At 36.4% G+C, this 18,861-nt stretch overlaps 1 protein-coding gene across 1 annotated transcript in view; it reads left to right on the forward strand.

Moving 5' to 3' along the window:
• Positions 1 to 18,861, forward strand: part of Rgsl1 (regulator of G protein signaling like 1) — an 84,457-nt gene that overhangs the window by 42,151 nt on the left and 23,445 nt on the right. The window contains exon 11 of the mRNA XM_033761964.1: positions 15,229 to 15,334. Coding sequence (XP_033617855.1) covers positions 15,229 to 15,334 — 106 coding nt within the window. The remainder of the gene's footprint in view (positions 1 to 15,228; positions 15,335 to 18,861) is intronic.

The raw sequence follows: 18,861 nt of genomic DNA on the forward strand, positions 1-18,861 counted from the left end.
TCATTGTTGGGATCTTGTACCTCTACATCAATGTAGAGTTCTTTTGCTTCTTTTGTTAGATTGATTCCTAGATGCTTCATTTATTTGGATGCTATTGTGAAGGGAAATGTTTCCTTAATTTCTCTCTCAGTGAGTCTGTTATTTGTGTACAAGAAGGCTATTGATTTTTGGGTATTCACCTGGTATCCAGCTACTCTACTGAATCTGTCAATTAAGTCTAGAAGTCTTTTGGTAGAGTTTTTTGGGTCTTCAATGTAGAATATCATATCATCAGCAAATAATGACAGTTTAACTTCTTCCTTTCCTATCTTTATTGATTGAATTTCTTTGTCTTGTGTAATTGCTGTAGCTAATGTTTCCAGAACTATTTCCAAGAGGAGTAGTGATAGTGGGCATCCTTGTTTTGTTCCTGATTTTAACATGAAACATTATAGTTTTTGGCCATTTAATTTGATGTTAGCTGTTGGTTTTTCATAGATAGCCTTTATTAAGTTGAGATAGAGACCATCTATTCCAATTTTTTGCAGCATTTTTATCATGAATGGGTGTTGAATTCTGTCAAATGCTTTTTCTGCATCTATCAAGAGGATCATGTTGTTGTCCTTGACTCTGTTAATATAATGTATTACATTCATTGACTTACATATGTTGAACCATCCTTGCATCCCTGGAATAAATCTGACTTGGTCAGGATGTATGATCTTCTGAATTCTGTTTTCTAGTACCTTATTGAGGATTTTTGCATCTATATTCATTAAGGAGATTGGCCTGTAGTTCTCTTTTTTAGTTGTGTCTTTCCCTGGCTTGGGAATCAAAGTAGCACTTGCTTCCAGGAATGAATTTGGAAGTGTTGCTTCCCTTTCAATTTCATTGAAAAGTTTGGAGAGTAAAGGCAGTAGATCTTCTCTAATTGTCTTGTAAAATTCAGCAGTGAATCCATCAGGACCTGGGCTTTTCTTTGTTGGTAAGTTTTTAATTACATTTTCAATTTCACTGACTGTAATTGGGGTGTTTAAAATGTTTTATCTTCTTTATTCAGCTTTGGTAATTCATAAGTATCTAAAAATCTGTCCATTTCTTCTGTGTTTTCTAATTTATTAGAACATAGATTTTCAAAGTAGGTATTAATGATCCTCTGAATTTCTGTTGGATCTGTTGTAACTTCACCTTTTTCATTCCCGATTGCATGAATCTGAGCCTTTTCTTTCCTTTTTTTGATAAGATTAGCTAAGGGTTTATCAATTTTATGTATTGTTTCAAAAAACCAACTCTTTGTTTCATTTATTTTTTGTATCGTTTTCTTAGTTTCCATTGCATTGATTTCTGCTCTAATCTTTATAATTTCCTCTCTTGTTTGAGCTTTGGGTTTTTCTTGCTCTTGTTTTTCTAGGAGTCTAAGATTCATCATTAGGTTGTTTATTTGAGCTCACTCTGTTTTCCTAGTGTAGGCATTCAGTGCTATGAATTTTCCAGGTAGAACTGCTTTCATTGTTTCCCATAGATTCCTGTATGTTGTATTGCCATTTTCATTTATTTGTAAAAACTGCCTGATTTCTTTAATTTCCTCTGTGATCCATTGATTGTTCAGGAGAGCATTCAGTTTCCATGTGTTTGTGAAGTTCCTACACTTTCTTGTGCTATTGATCTCCAGCTTGATTGCACTGTGATCTGATAATATACAGGGGATAACTTTGATTCTTTTGCATTTATTCAGACCTCTTCTATGAATTAGTATGTGGTCTATTTAGAGAATGACCCATGTGCAGATGAAGAGAATGTATATTCTGATTTTGTGGGGTGGAATACTCTATATATGTCTATTAAGTCCATGTGTTCCAAAGCTTGGTTCAGTTCTAGCATTTCATTGTTGATTTTCTGCCTAGATGATCCATCTATTTGTGACAATGGTGTATTTAAATCCCCCACTACAATTGTATTAGTGCATATTTTATTTTTAATGTTACTTAATATTTGTTTTATATAGTTGGGGCATTAATATTTGGTGCATATATGTTTATGATTGTCTTCTCTTCCTCTTGAATTGTTCCCTTTACAAGGATGTAGTGGCCTTCTTTGTCTCTCTTAATGAGTCTTGGTTTGCCATTTACTTTATCTGCGAATAAGATTGCTATCCCTGCTTTTTTTCTGAGCTCCTGTTGCATGGAGAATTGTTTTCCATCCTTTCACTTTCAGTCTTTGGACTTATTTTTGTACTAGGTGTGTTTCTTGCATAGAACACATTGTTGGATTTTGCTTCTTAATCCGTTCTGCCAGTCTATTTCTCTTAATTGGTGAGTTGAGGCCATTGACATTGATGGTTATAACTAATATGTTCTGACTTATTATTGTCATGTTATTGTCCTTCTTTTGACTCTTTTTACTTTTCCCCCTCTCCTTTTAGTTTCTTGCCTTGCCTATTTGATTTGGTCTGTTTGGCCTCATGGTGTTGTGACCTTCATTGTCCTTTTCTAGGATATTGTTTAGAAGTCCTTGTAGTGCTGGTTTGGTGTTCATGAAGTTTCTCAGGTTCTCTTGGTCATGGAAGTATCTTATTTCCCCATCCATTTTGAAAGAGAGTTTTGCAGGATACATCAGTCTAGGTTGGAGTTTGTTTCCTCTTAGGACTTGAAGTACCTCACTCCAGGCTCTCCTTGACCTGAGGGTTTGTGTTGAAAAGTCTGCTGTGATTCTAATGGGCTTTCCTTTGCATGTGATTTGTTTCTTTTCTCTTACTGCTTGTAGTATTTTGTTTTTCTTTTGGGTTTCTGGGTTTTGATTATTATATGTCTAGGTGTAGATTTTTTTTTTTTTGATCATGGCTAGTTGGTGTCCTATATGCCTCACTTATCTGTATGTCTAATTCTTCCCCTCTCTTTGGGAAGTTTTCTGTCATTAATTCTGTGAACAGCTTTTTAAAATAATTTGTATTTTCTCCTGCTATTCATGGATTCCTATCAGTCTTATGTTACTCTTCTTTGCATCCTCTAGGAGTAGTTGGATGGATTTCTCATGATCCCTTACTGATTTTGAGAGATCTCTCTTTTCATGGTCACTGACTGCAATCCTATCTTCTATACCTGAAATTTTTTCTTTGCATTCTTTTTTTCTGCTGTGAACACTTTTGATAGAGTTTTTATTCTCCTGGTTATCTGTTTGAATCTGTTTTATGGATTCAATTTCTTTGCTAAGTTGGGCATTCGTTGTTTCCATTTGTTTCTTATGCTGGACCTCCCTGACTTCTATCATGGTCCTGAGCTCATCTATTTTTTTGTCAGTTTCTGTTCTAGAGTCTCTAATAATGGCTTTCATTTTGCTTACCATCTCTGTGGTTATCTGGGAAATTATTTCTGATTTTAATTTTTCTAGAGCCTGATTGATCTGTTTTGTTACTTCCTGTGCTATGAATTCAGGGTGTCCTGGTGGTTCACTATCAGACTTTTCATCTTCATTTGCCTGCTGTTTTCCTTTGGTGAAGTGGAAGTCTGATTTTTTGCCTTGGTTAATTTTTCTCATTTTTATTTTTGTTGTTGTGTTGTCCTTTGTTTAACTCATGTCTTATTACTTAATTCTTCCTGATATAGTTGTGCTTTAGCTTTTGAGTCTCCAATGACTGATAGGCATTCTCATTTTCATCATATCAGAGAAGGCAACTTATTAAATCAATCACAACCCTTTAGCCCAACTAATTTAATTATCAGCACAATAGGATCAAGCAGAACTTACAAATTGATCACTTGTCATAGTCCTTAATACATTACCTTTAAACCATTTGAATTAAATTAAAATCAAGAAGCACCCTAAAGTATGTTTGCAATGAATAAACTATTCAATATAGTATCTTTATCATTTAGATGGAGGCTTGGAAAGACTTAGAATAAGAGGGGTAGATAACTAAAAGAATTGGAGAAGCTGTCAAGTGAAGCCAGAGAACATAGAATGACCATACAATTGTTAGGAAACTGTTAATGTCAAAAGGGAAAGACAGAGTGCAAGAATAAGGACAAGAATATAAAAACTTAACAGTACTATGGGCTCACTTTCCTTTGGAACTGTTGACCCTTGTGTGAAGTAAAATGATAGAAGAAAAGAACATAAGGAAAAAGCGATTAAAGATGAAATCTGAGTTAGGGCAGGAACAGGAACAGAAAGGGAGATGAGGAATAAAATGGCCGAGCAAGAGACTGAGTTGGAATAAGAAGAGAGAAAAAAGAAATAATTTCAGAGAGTAATGAGGGAAAGAAAGTAAAATAATTTGAAAGGTCTCTTTCAGACTATTTCTCTCCATTGATAATATACAATGTGTGCAGCCATGTGCAGAACTAAGTCCTTTACTCTCAGCTAGCTGATGGCAGAACCCTGAAATTATCACTCATTTCATGCTGCAAGGCCAAATTGAGTTCCCTGACTTCCCGCAGGGTTGAATTCCACGAAATTCTACTATAGGGTCCCTCTGTCCTTTCTTTAAAGATGTTCAAAGTCTGGAGCTCAGAAAAATGCCCTTTATGACCACCTATGCCTCTGCAGAATGGATCCAAGGACTGGCACAATCAGGAGGCCTGAAAGCAGGGAGTGGGTCAAGGATGGGGGTGTTGCAGGTGCACCTATTCAGTAAGCTAGTCCTCACCGGTTGGGCCCTGTCAGGCTGGAGGGAGAATGGATCTTGGAGCAGCTGTCTTGGACCTCTGCCTTTCAGCATCCTTCCACTGGATGCTTGTTGTGGTGCAGGCAGGGCGAGGGCATGGCTACCAAGTCCCCATGATTGGGTCAAGGCAGGTACAGGGAGAATGGATCTCAGAGTGGCTGTTCTGGAAGTCCACCTTCTACCTTCCTTCCACTGGATGCTGGTTGCTTCTTAATCCATTCTGCCAGTCTCTTTCTTTTGATTGGTGAATTGAGGCCATTGACATTGATGGTATCTGTTATGTATTGACTTTTCATTGTCATGTTATTTTCCCATTGTTGGCTGTTTTATTTTTCATTTTTTTCCCATCTGCATTTAATGTCTTTCCTTGCCTGCTATATTTGCTCTGTTGGGCCTTATGGAGTTGTGGCCTACATTATCTTTTCCCAGGATATTGTTTAGAATTGTTTTGAGTGCCAGTTTGGTGTTCATGAAATTACTCAGATGTTCTTTGTCATGGAAGTATCTCATTTCCTCATCAATTTTGAAAGATAGTTTTGCAGTGTACATCTGTTTAGGTTGGATTTTTTTTTTTTGACTTGAAATGCCTTACTCCAGGCTCTCCTTGACTTGAGTGTTTGTGTTGAAAAGTCTGCCGTTATTTTGATGGGCTTTCCTTTGCATGTGATCTGTTTCTTTTCCCTAACTTTTTGTAGTGTTTTGTTCTTCTGTTGGGTTTCCAGGATCTTGATTATCGTGTGTCTATGTGTAAAATTTTTTGATCATGATTAGTTGGATTCCTATATACCTCACTTATCTGTATGTCTAATTCCCTCTGTTTGGGAAATAATGCTGTGAACAGTTTTTTATGTCATTTTTTATTGTCTTTTTCATGGATTCGTGTGTGTGTGTGTGGTGGGGATCAAATTTGGAACCCTTTGCTTGTGAAGTACACAGTGAAACCACGGAGCTAAATCCCAGGCCTTTCATGGATTTCTATCAGTCTTATATTATTCTTCTTTGTATCATCTAAGAGTCGTTGGATGAATTTCTCATGATCCCTTACTGTTTTGAAGCGATCTCTCTGTTCGTGGTTATTGCCCTCAATCCTCTGTCTATAGCTGATATTCTATCTTCACATTTGCTCATTATGTTGCAAATGCCTTCAATAGGATTTTTAATCTCCTTGATATCTGTTTAAACCTTTTCATGTATTCCATTTCTTTCCCATGCTGGCCATTAATGGTTTTCATCATGGTCCTGACTTCATCTATTTTTTCAAAAATCTGTTTCTGTTCTAGAGTCTCTAATCATGTCTTTCATTATTCTCACCATCTCCGTGGTTATCTGGGAAATTATTTTTGCTTTCAATTTTTCTAGAGCCTCATTCATGTGTTGTGTTACTTCCAGTGCTATCAGATCAGGGTGTCCAGATGGTTGACTGTCAGGCTTTTGCACCTCATTTCCCTTTGGTGGACTGGAGGGATAACTGATTAGATTAATTATTATACCTTAGCCCAAGCAATGAAATCAGCAACAACAATAGCATGAAGCACATTGTAGAAAATGACAACTTGTAGTAGTTATTAATCTATTACTTTTAACCTTGTGAATTAAATGAAATCTAGGACCAGCCCAAATACATTTATAGTGAATAACCTCTTTAATATAGCAACTTTACTACTCAGGATGCTGACTTGGAAGGAGTTGGGGAGGGAGGAATGGATAGACAGGATAGGGAAAAGTTAGAAATGAGATCCGATTACACAGGAGTATCACACAAACTCTAGGAAGCTGTTGAAGGGAAGAGGAGAAGACAGGACAAAATATGCAAAAGAACAGAACAAACTAACAGCAATAGGGAGGGTAGAGCCTGTAACCATTTTTTAAAAAACTAATGGCAATTCAGTGAAGGAAAAAGAGAAGAAAAGAAAAGAAAATAAGAAATTTGAATTAGGACAGGAATAGGAACAAAAAGGGAGAGAAATGAAGAACAAGGTGTGTGTGTGCATGTGTGTGTGTGTGTGTGTGTGTGTGTGTGTGAGAGAGAGAGAGAGAGAGAGAAAGGGAGAGAGAGAGATAATAAGATATGGAAAAAAGATTAAAAAAGAAAAAAATTTGAGAAAAGAAAATGATAGTTAAAAAATTTTAAATGATTAAAGGTAAGAGAAAAAATATTACTTTGAACATAAAAAAACACAAATAGAGGGCCTCTTTCAGGGCATGCCTCTTTTGATACAGTAGACAGCATTGGCAGGAGTGTGCAGATCTAAGTTAATTAGGCTCAGCAAGCCAGCAGCTGTCCCCTGAGATTCAGGCTGATTTATCACTGCAAGGCTCAAGTTGAGATCTCTGACCTCCTGCTTGGTTGAACTCTGCATGGTTCTACTGCAGGTTTCAAGTGTCTTTCCCCCGAAGGTAGACCAGGTGCCAATGGAAGGTACCAGTCCCTCCAACTTACTAACTTACTAACTACAGTGTTATGGTGAAAATTTTTTATTGCAGAGATTTTTTTCACTTTTCCAGTGGGGCCGGGAATTTAGCTCAGTGGTTCTTCAGCCTGCTTCACTTTTCCAGTGGGCTTCAGTTCTCATCTAGGAGACTCAGAGTGCCCCTCTTTCTCTTGTTCATGGTGTGGTGGGGCATCACTGTGTGGCCACCCATGCAGCTGGGCTCCTCTACTGCTCTGCACTGAAGGGGCAGGGATTGCTCTCCATTTTATTTTTTGTCATGTTAATTAAATTCCCATCTTTCTTTTTCCCTACCCCTGCCTCTTCCCCTTTGAACCTTTTCTTCCTATTTCACATTATCTATTATACCTTTAAGTCCTTATTTACACTTTTAGGTCTTACACTAGAGAAATTAATTGACATTTACACATATGTGTCATATGTACTTCACTTAAGAGTATGACCTGAATGTGCATCCCTTTAGTTATAAATTTCCCTAGTTTCTCATTCTTTATGGATGAATAGTACTCCATTTTATAAAAAAAAATGACCCACATTTTCTTTATCCAGTCTCCTGTTGATGGGCAATAGGTCTTCTTCAAAGTTTTAGCTATCACAAGTAGTTCTTCTATAAACATGGGTACAAATATCTCACAGCAGTATGATTCTTTAATTCTTTGGGGAAGATACCCAGCAGGGGATTTATTTCCACAGTAGCTGCACTAGTTTATACTTTCACCAGCAGTGGAGCAGGGTTCCTCTTTTCCTACAGCCCTGCCAGCATTTGTTATTGGCTTACTTCATAATAGCAGCTATTCTTTCTGGGGTAAGGTGGAATCTCAGCATTGTTTTCTCCAATGACCAGTGAGGTTGAACATTTTTTCATATGTTTATTTGCTATTCCTACTTCTCTGTCTGAAAACTGTCATTTCATTTCAGATGTCCATTTTTGGATTTGGTCTTTACATATGGGAGGTCTTATTTTTTAAGTTTTTATATATTGTAGATAGGAGATAGTCTTAGGAAGAGCTGGTGAAAAGTATTTTTCCCACATTGTGGGTTGCTTCTTCACACTACTGGCTATTTCTCTTGCTGTGCAGAATCTTTTTAATAAGAAAAGATCCATCATAGCTTCTTGGCCTTTTGGCTAAGATCAAGTTTAAGAAGAGATCCCACTTTCTGATCTTTTGTCCTAGGTCATGGGCAACTGAGGGTTTGTTCATAAAATCTTTCCTACACCAATGTCTTCAAGACATCTACCTAGCCCTCTTCCAGCCAGTTTAGTGTTTCTTTTTTAATATTTAGATCTTTAATCCATTTCAATTTTAGTTTAGTGCATGGTGAAAGAGATAGGTGAAGTTTTAATCTTTGGCAAGTTGAGACCTAGTTTTTACAGCACCATTTATTAAAGAGGCTATCTTTCCTCCAGTAAGGGTGCTTAGCTCCTTTGTCAAAGATGAGGGGGTGGAATGTGTCTGTAGTTGTTTCTGCATCTTCTAATCTGTTCCACTGGTCTGCTCAGGTCTTTTTCTTTGCTAGTACACTGCCATTTTTTTTTTATTGCAGTAACTTTCTAGTGTAATTTCAGGACGGAAATTGTGATACCCCCTACTTCATCTTTGTTGCCTAGAATTGCTTTTGATATTTTAGGACTGCTCTTATTCCAAATGAAGTTTTGGATTATTTTCTCAAGGTCTGTGAAGTATGCTTATGCAATTTCAATTAGGATTGCATTGAATATATATAGCAATTTTGGAAGTATGGCTACTCTCACTATGTTGATTCTTCCCATGCAGGAGCAGGGGATGTCTTTCCAATTTCTGATAACTTCTTTAATAACTTTTTAGAGTGTGGTAGTTTTCAGAGTAGAGGTCTTTGACTGCATTGGTTAGGTGGATTCCTAGGTAATTCCATTTTTTGGATGCTATTGTGAAAGGAATTGTTTATCCCACTTCTCTCTCAGTAAGTCTATTTTTCATGTACAGAAAAGGTATTAATCTTTGTGTGTAGAACTTGTATCCAACTACTTTGCTGAATTTGTTCATTAAATCTAGAAAACTTTTGGTCGATTTCTTGGGGTCTTCTAAATAGAATATCATGTGATCTGAAAATAGTGACATTTTGACTTCTTCATTTCCTACCTTTATTCCTTTTATTTCATTCTCTTGTCTAATTGCTGTGGCTAATGTTTCTAAAATTACATTGAACAGAAGTGGTGATAGTGGATATCTTTGTCTTGTTCCTTATTTTAGTGTGAAGAATTTCAGTTTTTGACCATTCAGTATTATATTTGCTTGGTTTCTCATAGATGCCTTTTATCACATTGAGGTAGAGACTGTCTATTCCAATTTTTTGGAGGTTTTTTTTTTTAATCAGGAATGCATGTTGGATTTTGTCAAATGCTTTCTATGCATCTATTGAGATAATTGTATGATTTTTGTCCTTGGACCTATTAATATAGCAAATAACATTTATTCATTTGTGTATTTTGAAGCATCCCTGAATCCCTGGGATTAATCCTACTTGGTCAGGGTGAATGATCTTCTTGATGATCTCCTGCATTCTCTTAGTGAGTTTCTTATTAAGGAATTTTGCATCTATGTCATTAGTGAGAGTGGCCTATATTTCTCTTTTTCAGCTTGGTCTTTGTCTGCTTTGGGGATCAAGGTGTTGCTTGCTTCCAGGAATGAATTTGGGAGTATTGCTTCACTTTCAATTTCATTGAAGAGTTTAAACAGGAGTGGCAGTAGTTCCTTTCCAAATGTAGTGTAAAATTCAGCACTGAAGCTATCAGGACCTGAGTTTTTTTTTAAATTGCTAATTTTTAAATTGTGTTTTCAATTTCACTGATTGAGTTGATTAGAATTTTTAGGTCATCTTTGTTCAACTTTGATAATCCATAAATATGTAGGAATCTGTTCATTTCTTCTGTATTTTCCATTTTATTGACATATAGGTTCTTGACATATAGGTATTGATAACCATCTGGATTTCTGCTGGGTCCATTGTAATTTCACCCTTTTCATCCCTAATTGCATGGATTTGGGCCTTTTCTTTCTTTTATTTGACAAGGTTGGGTAAAGGTTTGTCAATTTTGCTTATTCTTTCAAAGAACCAACAATTGGCTTCTTTGATTTTTTGGTAGTGTTCTCTTAGTCTCCATTGCCTTCATTTCAACCCTGAACTTTATAATTTTCTCTCTTGTATGACCTTTGGATTTTTCCTGCTCTTTTTTTTCTAGAAGTTTGAGGTCCAGCGTTGGGGTCTTTAATTGAGCTCATGTTGACTTCCTAATATGTGTATTCCCTGCTGTGAATTCCCTTGTAAGACCACTTTCACTGTGTCCCATTGATTCTGATACATTGTATTATTGTCATTTAATTGTAGAAATGGTCTGATTTCTTCCTCTGTGACCAATTGGTTATTCAGGAGTGTGTTGTTCAATTTTCATGTGTTTATGAAATTGTGGTTTCTTGTGCTGTTGATCTCTAATTTTATCACACAGTGGTCTGATAATATACAGGGGATAACTTCAGTTTCTTTGCCCTTACCTAAGCATTTCCTGTGAGCCAGTATGTGGTCCAATTTGGAGAATGAACCATGTGCAGCTGAAAAGAATGTGAATTCTGATTTTGTGGGGTGGAACACTGTAAACATTTGTTAAGTACATTTGTTCAAGAGTTTGATTGAGTTTCATTATTTCATGGTTTATTTTTTGTCTGGTTGATATATCTATTTGTGACAATGGGGTATTGAGGTCCCCCACTACTATTGCATTAGTGTTTGTATGATTTTTCTTAGCCATTAATATTTGTTTTATATAGTTGGTTGAACTTGTGTTTGGTGCATATATATTTATGATTTTCGTTTCTTCCTGTTGGATTGTTCCATTTACAAGGATTAGTGTTCATTTCTCTCTTAATCAGTATTGGTTTGAAATCCATTTGATCTGCAAAGAGTGTAGCTACTACTGCTTTTTTGGGGCGGGTTCTGTGGCATGGAGCATTGTTTTCCATCCTTTAACTTTCAGTCTATGAATTTGTTTGAATTAAGTGTGTTTCTTGTTGCAGAATATTGTTGGATCTTGCTTCTTGACTTATTCTGCCATGCAATATCTTTGGATTGGTGAATTGAGATCATATTGATGATTATAACTGATATGCATTGACTTATTCTTGTCCTAAGTTTTTCCTTTTGTTGAATTCTCTCCTTTTGCCTTTAATTTCTTGTCATGCCTGATGGATTCATTTGTTGGGTTTCCTGGAGTAGTGATCCTTTTTGTCTTTTCCAAGATATTTTTTCAAATTTTTTGGAGTGCTGGTGTAGTATTCATGAAGCGCCTAAGACCTTTTTTTCACGAAAATATATTATTTCTCCATCAATTTTGAAAGACAGTTTTGTAGTGTAAATCAATTTGGGTTGGAGGTTGTTTTCCTTTAGCATTGAAATACATTATTCTATGCTCTTCTTGCCTTCTGGGTTTGTATTGAGACATCTTCTGTGATTTTTATGGGCTTTCTTTTGTATGTGACTTGTTTCGTTTCTCTTGCTGCTTGTAGAATTTTGTTCTGTTCTTTGGTTTCTGGAGTACTAACTATTATATGCCTATGGGTAGTTTTACTTCATTACAGCTAGTTGGCATCCTATAAGCCTCAGTTATCTGTTTGTCAAGTTCTTTTCCCCAATTTTGAAAGTTTTTTGCTATTACTTCTGTGAACAGGATTTTTATGTTTGTACTGTCTCCCGTTTCTTCACTGACTCCAAGCAATTTTGTGTTCTTTTCTTTGCATCATCCATCAGCTGCTGAATTGATTTCTCATGGTCCTTTACTATTTTTAAGATATTTTATTTTTATGGTCAATAATTGCTATCCTACCTTCTTTATCTGAAATTTTGTCCTCGCATTGGCTCATTCTGCTGTATAAACTTTTAGTGGAATTTTTAATCTCCTCGAAATCTGTTTTCATCTTTTTATGGATTCCATTTTTTAATATTCCACCAAGTTTTTCAGCTCCTCCTCTATTTTTAAAAGTCTATGTCCACTCTAGATTTACTAATCATGACATGTACTTTGGGCACAATCTCTGCTGTTATCTGAGAAATTATTTCTGATTCCATTTTTTTCCAAATCCTCTTTTGTTGCCAGTTCAAGGAGTCCAGGTGGTTGAGCGTCAGATTGTTCCATCTCATTTGCCTTTGGAGTTGCCTTAGGTAGTCTGGAAGTCTGGTTTTAAGACTTATTTCCATGTCTTCTCATTTCAACACTTGCAGTTTATGTGCCATTTTTGAGGTAACTTTTTGTTTCCTCAATTGTCTTCAATTCTCAGCAATCCACCTAGCAATCTTTACTCTGCTGCTCCCAAGTACACCCATTCCTGGGTGTAGAATGGTGGCTGTCTATATCCCTGAGCTGATCTGTTGTCTGTGTGGGATTCTGGCTGGGGCTTGTATCTAGGTGTGCCTACCACTAAGGTCCCTATGTAGCTGTTGTCTGGTGGCGTTTTTTTGGGTGCTGTGTATCCCAGTTCCTGTTGTCTACATAGGCTTCTGACTAGGGTCTCCAGGTACTTGTGAATAGTATTAGAGTGAGCCTCCAGCTGTTGCTTGTGCATCTGTGTATTTCTTTTCCAGGCAGGCTCTTGGCTGTGGCTGATGGTATTCCAGAATCTGGATGAAGCTTTCATGCCTGTGCAGCTCTTTTATGTAGGTGGGCCAGTGGCTTGGGCATGTGTGCCTGCACTTCTGGGGTCAGGGTAGGGCCCCAGCTGGGCTCTGCCTGGAGTCACACCACTCTGGTCCACACAGATATTCCCCAGGTTTGAAGCACATTTACCCATGATATGGCAGAACTCTCTCAATTATTTTTGCAAAGTCTGTATTTTTTATCATGTACCCTCTGAAACCTATGTTCTCTTAACTTGTGGCCAATTAATGTTTTGATAGTTTCTTAAAATTTTTTTGGAGACAAAACTCAAAAAGAACCACGCTCTAGTAGTGTTTTCTGATTAGTAGACTAAAATATTTTGTCTGTATTGGAATACTCTTTCAACTCTCAACCAGACCACTGACAACTTTACCTTACTCTCTACTTCTCATTTTCTTGAAATATAAAATTCACTCAGAGAGGAAAGTTTTGAGTTTTCCAGTACCATTCTTGGCACACATCCAGCTCCAGACATGTGTATGGACATTTTTTTGGTAGTAATGGAGAGTGAAAGTAGGGCCTTCACACTGAGATACATCTTTCATCATTTTTTTTCCAGTTTTTATTTTGAAACAGGGCCTCACTAATTCACTAATTTGTCCATACTGGGATTGTTATGTTCCTACCTCAGCTTCCCTGATTGAGACAATTATGGGGCTCTCAGTTATATATAGGGGCTACAAAAATTCATATTTCCAGATACATCTCCTTTTCCAACAGTTTTGCCTACCTAATTATGTCCCAACTGTTGTCCATATTCCTAAGTATCTGTGGCCTATTATTCATACTTTAAAGTGATTTTGGCATATGTCACTTGGGAATCCCCCCACTTCTGTAAACACCCCAGGACAAGATAAAGGCAAATCTTTCCACAAGTCCTTCCAGGAAGAACAATTTGGATCAATTAAACACAATTTATAAAAAATAAGATCTCCACTGTTCCTTCTGGTGTTGGCCTTCTACATCAAGAGTGTGGTCTGCGGCCATCAAGGCCATATTGATGTGGGGTGGGGAAGGGAGTGTGAACAATTTCAAATACCATGGTTGTTGCAAGTTTCTGACTCTTTCCCTGTGTCCCACTGTTTTATAAATCTTCACTTCTGTTCTTGTGACATCCTTAGTTGCTTCTGAAAATACAGAGCTTTGCTAAATTTTTTTATATAAAGAGCTTTGCTAAATTTTTCTATAGAAATTTACATAACTGCTAGGTGCCTTAAGAGTGAATGCAGTGCTGAGAGTTTTTGCATTTTTAAAAGCTCCGTGGCTTTGCTTGGTGTTTCACTGTGGCTGCCAAATTACAAATGCCTGTAGAGCAGGTATGGTATCACTTATCTTTCTGGTGGTTAGCATTCTCTTTTTCACTAATCTATGTTTTAACTTCTTAGAAGTTTATTAATGACTTTAAATGTTATTTTTTTGTTCAGCATTTCTAAGTCTTAGGAGGTGTTTTATCTGGGGGTGTGTGGTTTATTTTTTCCTCTTAATATTTATTCTTCCATACTGTGAATTTCATTTTTCTTGTATTCAACTGCATTTTAAAATCCAGTATGTATTCATATTGCTTTCAATTTTTTTACATGCTATCACTGCAACTAAAACCACATCACACACAATTTCCTGTGTGGACATTATATTTAATAAACCCTTTAAGGCATTGACTCCATTAAAAAGGTCACATCCTCATTTATGGATGTAATGCACCATCCTTCCCCTTCATAAGTTCATAATCCATGTTTTCTTCCACAAAATAAACTATGAAAACTTCTTATAATACTGAGATCGATGGAATTTATTATTATTCAAAACACTGTAATATATTTCTTGGAATAATTATTTCTAAATGGCACTAGAGAACCAGATATTCACTCTGAATTATGTATAGTATACTGGAAAAGAATTTTAGTGGAAGCAAAGTCTTTGGAATGAAAAGATATGTTAAAGCAGAAAGGCAGCAGGTATACTGAAGATGAGGTCAACATTCTGTAAATTTGATGTTTAAAAAAAGTGAGAATATCAGAGGGAAACTGGAAGGGTGTCAGATGGGATACCTGTGGTTTTAAAGAAGACATTATGTGGTGTGTAGTTCAGTAAAACTGGATCGTTTGTGGGGGGTGACATTTGGTATTGACAAATGCAATAAGGAAAGTAAAGTGGAAGTGGTCTTTGCTGTCTCTGTGAGTAGGTTGGTTCCAGGCTAATGGCCAACACACTTAGCAAAAATAGCTAGATTGAGGTCAGTGTCAGGGGTGTGAATCACTCTAGTCTGTGCTTAACTTGAAAGGCTTTGAGATGGAAATCGTTGTGGGAACAGTAGTTTTCTCACATGCACTTAATGTCTTATAAATGTCCACATGCACATTAATGTTCTATAAATGCCCTTGCTACTTTTCCCTTCTTATCCTCTACAATATTTTATTATCACACAGTTTTAACAACTTTGTGATTATTTTTAGATACTACAGTGGAAATGATCAAGGAACAAAAGATAATTGCAACCTCCAACAGAAAAATATCTCTCTTCAAAAAAGTGGGTCTGCAGAAGCCCTCAGTGAGACCTAGGTAAGATGTAGGACCTGGCTATAGCAACATCTCCAGGCATAACCCCTTCTATGTGTAGGCTTCCAGAACTTTTTTTTGTGTATCATATGCATATGAACAAGAGTATTTTGCATTTTAAATTATTGTCTTCTAAAATTGGCATCATGCAACATATATTATACACATTAAACTATTTTGGACCTCCTCTTATGTCAGTTTTTGCTGATCTACTTCTTTCCATGGGATGGACATAGTGAGCTTTATTTAGTCATATTCTTTTTATTACATTTTCTTTTTCATTGGCGTAAATAGTACCACAATAAACACTTTGTGCATGTGTTTTCACCCATTTGTGTTTATCTATATCTACATTTCAGAAATTGCAAAAGATTTAACTATTGCTCCTTGGTCTTTTGGCTAAGGTCAAGTGTAGAAAAGGTATAAGTAAAGGAAATTTATCTGAGGAATGTAAGGTTGGCTTAACACTAAAAGCGTACTTAAAATAATAGACCATATTAATAAATAAAATCTGTAGAAGAAAATAACTGAAGTAAAAAAGTCATGATATGAATCAGCAGCAGATATAAATTGGCAGAAGAACAAATGAACTTGAAGATTATTCAGTAAGCATCATTGTGTCTGAAAGAAAAAGACAAACAAAAAAAAAACCCCAGAATCTCAGAGACCCAAGAAACATCATCAAGCACACTAATATATAAGTAGTGGGAGATTCTGATAAAGAGGAAAGGGAAAAGAGGACAGAAAAGGATCTGAATATATAGTGGTTGAAAACTTTTCAAATTTGATTAAACCATTAAGACATATAAATTACTTAATACAGTCCAAAGATTCCAGGGAGAATCTGGTGTGGATCAGAGTGGTGTGGCTTCAGGCAGGTCTATCCAGGACCCCACCCTGAACCCAGCCACTTGGGATCACACCCCCAGCCAAAGACCACCCAGAAAGGAGCTGTACAGATATACAAGCAACATCCAGAGGCACTCCCTGAGACCATTGGTAACTGGGTGGAGACCCTAGCCAGAGGCCCTTCCAGACAAGAACTACATAGTGGGGCAAGCTCTAGCCAAAGACATGGCCAGATACCATCCCAAATGTACACAGAACCCAGGAAAAAAACCCCACCTGGACAACATGACAGTCCAGTGAGCCAGAAGGCCACCATTCTGAACCCAGGAAATGGTACACTAGTGAGCAGCAGAGAAAGGCTGCTGGGTGGCTTGCTGAGAATTGAAGACCATTGACTGAGCAAAAAGTTGGCTTGACAAAGGCTGCAACTGTTGAAATGAGAAGACAGGTAAAAAAGTCTCAGAATGAGACTTCCAGATCACCTTAGGCAATCCCAAAGGGAAATAAGATGGAACAATCTGATAACTAACCACCTGGACTTCCTGAACTGGAAATGAAAAAGGATCTGGAAAAAATGAAATCAGAAATAATATCTCAGATAACAACAGCAATTGTGCTCATAGTGCAAAATATGATTAATAAATCTAGGGCAGACACAGATTTTTTAAAATGGAGGATCAGAGGAAGATGATAGAATCCCAGCATAAGAAACAAATGGAATCCATAAAACAAATGAAAATGGATATCCAGGAATTAAAAACACCATTGAAATTTTAAGCAACAGAATGAGCCAATGGGAGGACAGAATTTCAGGTATGCACGATGGGATTGCAATTACTGACCAGGAAAAGAAAGATTTCTAAAAAATAGCAAGGGACCACAAGAAAACAATCTAGCTGCTAGGTGATGCAAAGAAGAATAACGTAAGACTAATTGAAGTCAATGAAGAAATCAGAGAGTGCAGCCCACATAAAAAACTGCCTATGGAAGTAATAGCAGAAAGCTTCCCAAGTAGATGAAAAGAACTTGACATACAAATAAATGAGGCATATAGGACTCTAACTAGCCATCTCAAAGATGTATGTAATTGTCAAGATTCCAGAAACTCAAAAGAAGAACAAAATTTAGAAGCAATTAGAGAAAAGAAATAAATCACATATGAAGGAAAGTCCACCAGAATCACATCAGACTTCTCAACATAAGCTCTCAAGTCAAAAGGAGCCTCAAGTGAAGTATGTCAAGCCCTAAAAGAAACAACCTCCAACCCAGACTGATATACTTTGCAAAATAATCTTTCAAAGTTAATGGAGAAATTCATAACAATGGAGAAATTTCATAACAAAGAGCCACTGAGGAAGTTGCTGACTACCAAACCAGCACCCCAAACATTTTTAAACAATATACCCAGAAAAGGCAATGAGGGTAACAGAAGGCCTAGCAAAATGAATCCATCAGGAATGACAAGCAATTAAAGGCAGAGGGGAGAATCCAACAACAGGAAAATGTCACGACTAGAATAAGCCAATACATGTCAGTTCTAACCATCAATGTTGATGGTCTCAATTCACCAGTTAAAAGAAATGGTTCAAGAAGCAAGATCCAACAATATGCTCCATACAAGAACACACACTTAATTCAAACAGAAATTCATATACTGAAAGTTAAAGTGTGGAAAACAATACTCCACGTGACAGGAACTTGAAAGAAAGCAGGAATAACTATCCTATTTGCATATCAAATGGATTTCAAACCAACACTGATTAAGAAGGACAAAGAAGGTCACTACATCTTTGTAAAAGAAATGATACAAGAGGAAGAATGCTAGTGCACACAACTATATAAAGAAAATATTAGCAGACATGAAAAATCAAATAATCCCTAAAGCAATAGTAGTGGAAGACCTCAATAACCCACTGTCACAATAGATTGATGAGACACAAAATAACAAAATACTACAATTCAATCAAACTCTTGAACAATTGAACTGAACAGAGGTTACAGAGTGTTTCACCCCACAAAATCAGAATACACATTCTTTTCAGTTGCACACAGGTTTTACTCTAAAATAGACCATGTACTTACTCATAGAACATGTTTAAGTAAGTGCAAAGGAATTGAAGTTATCCCTTGTATATTATCAGACCATAGTGTGATGAAATAGGAAATCAACAGCAAAATAAACCGCAAGAATTTCATAAACACATGGAAATTGGACAACACACCTCTGAATAACTCATGGGTCACAGAGGAAATTAAGAAATTAGATAGTTTCTACAATTAAATATCAATGTCAGTATAACACATCAGAATCTATGGGATAAAATGAAAGCAGTCTTATGAAGAAAATTCATAGCAGTGAATACCCCTATTAGGAAAAGAGAGTGAGCTTGATTAAACATCCTGATGATAACTTCAAATTTTTAGAAAAAGGAGAGTAGGACAAACCCCAAGTTCATACAAAGGAAGAAATTAGAAAAATCAGAGCAGAAATCAATGCAATTGAGACAAAGAGAATTATACAAAATATCAATAAATCAAAGAGTTTGTTCTTCAAACTAATAAACAAATTGACGAACTCTTAGCCAACTTTATAAAAAAATTAAAGAAAAGACCGAAGTCCACAGATTTAATAATGAAAAGGGTGAAATTATGATGGACTGAGCAGAAATTCAAATGATCAT

Source organism: Fukomys damarensis, unplaced genomic scaffold (assembly GCF_012274545.1).
Source record: "Fukomys damarensis isolate Sample0158 unplaced genomic scaffold, DMR_v1.0_HiC HiC_scaffold_11, whole genome shotgun sequence".
NCBI lineage: Eukaryota > Metazoa > Chordata > Mammalia > Rodentia > Bathyergidae > Fukomys > Fukomys damarensis.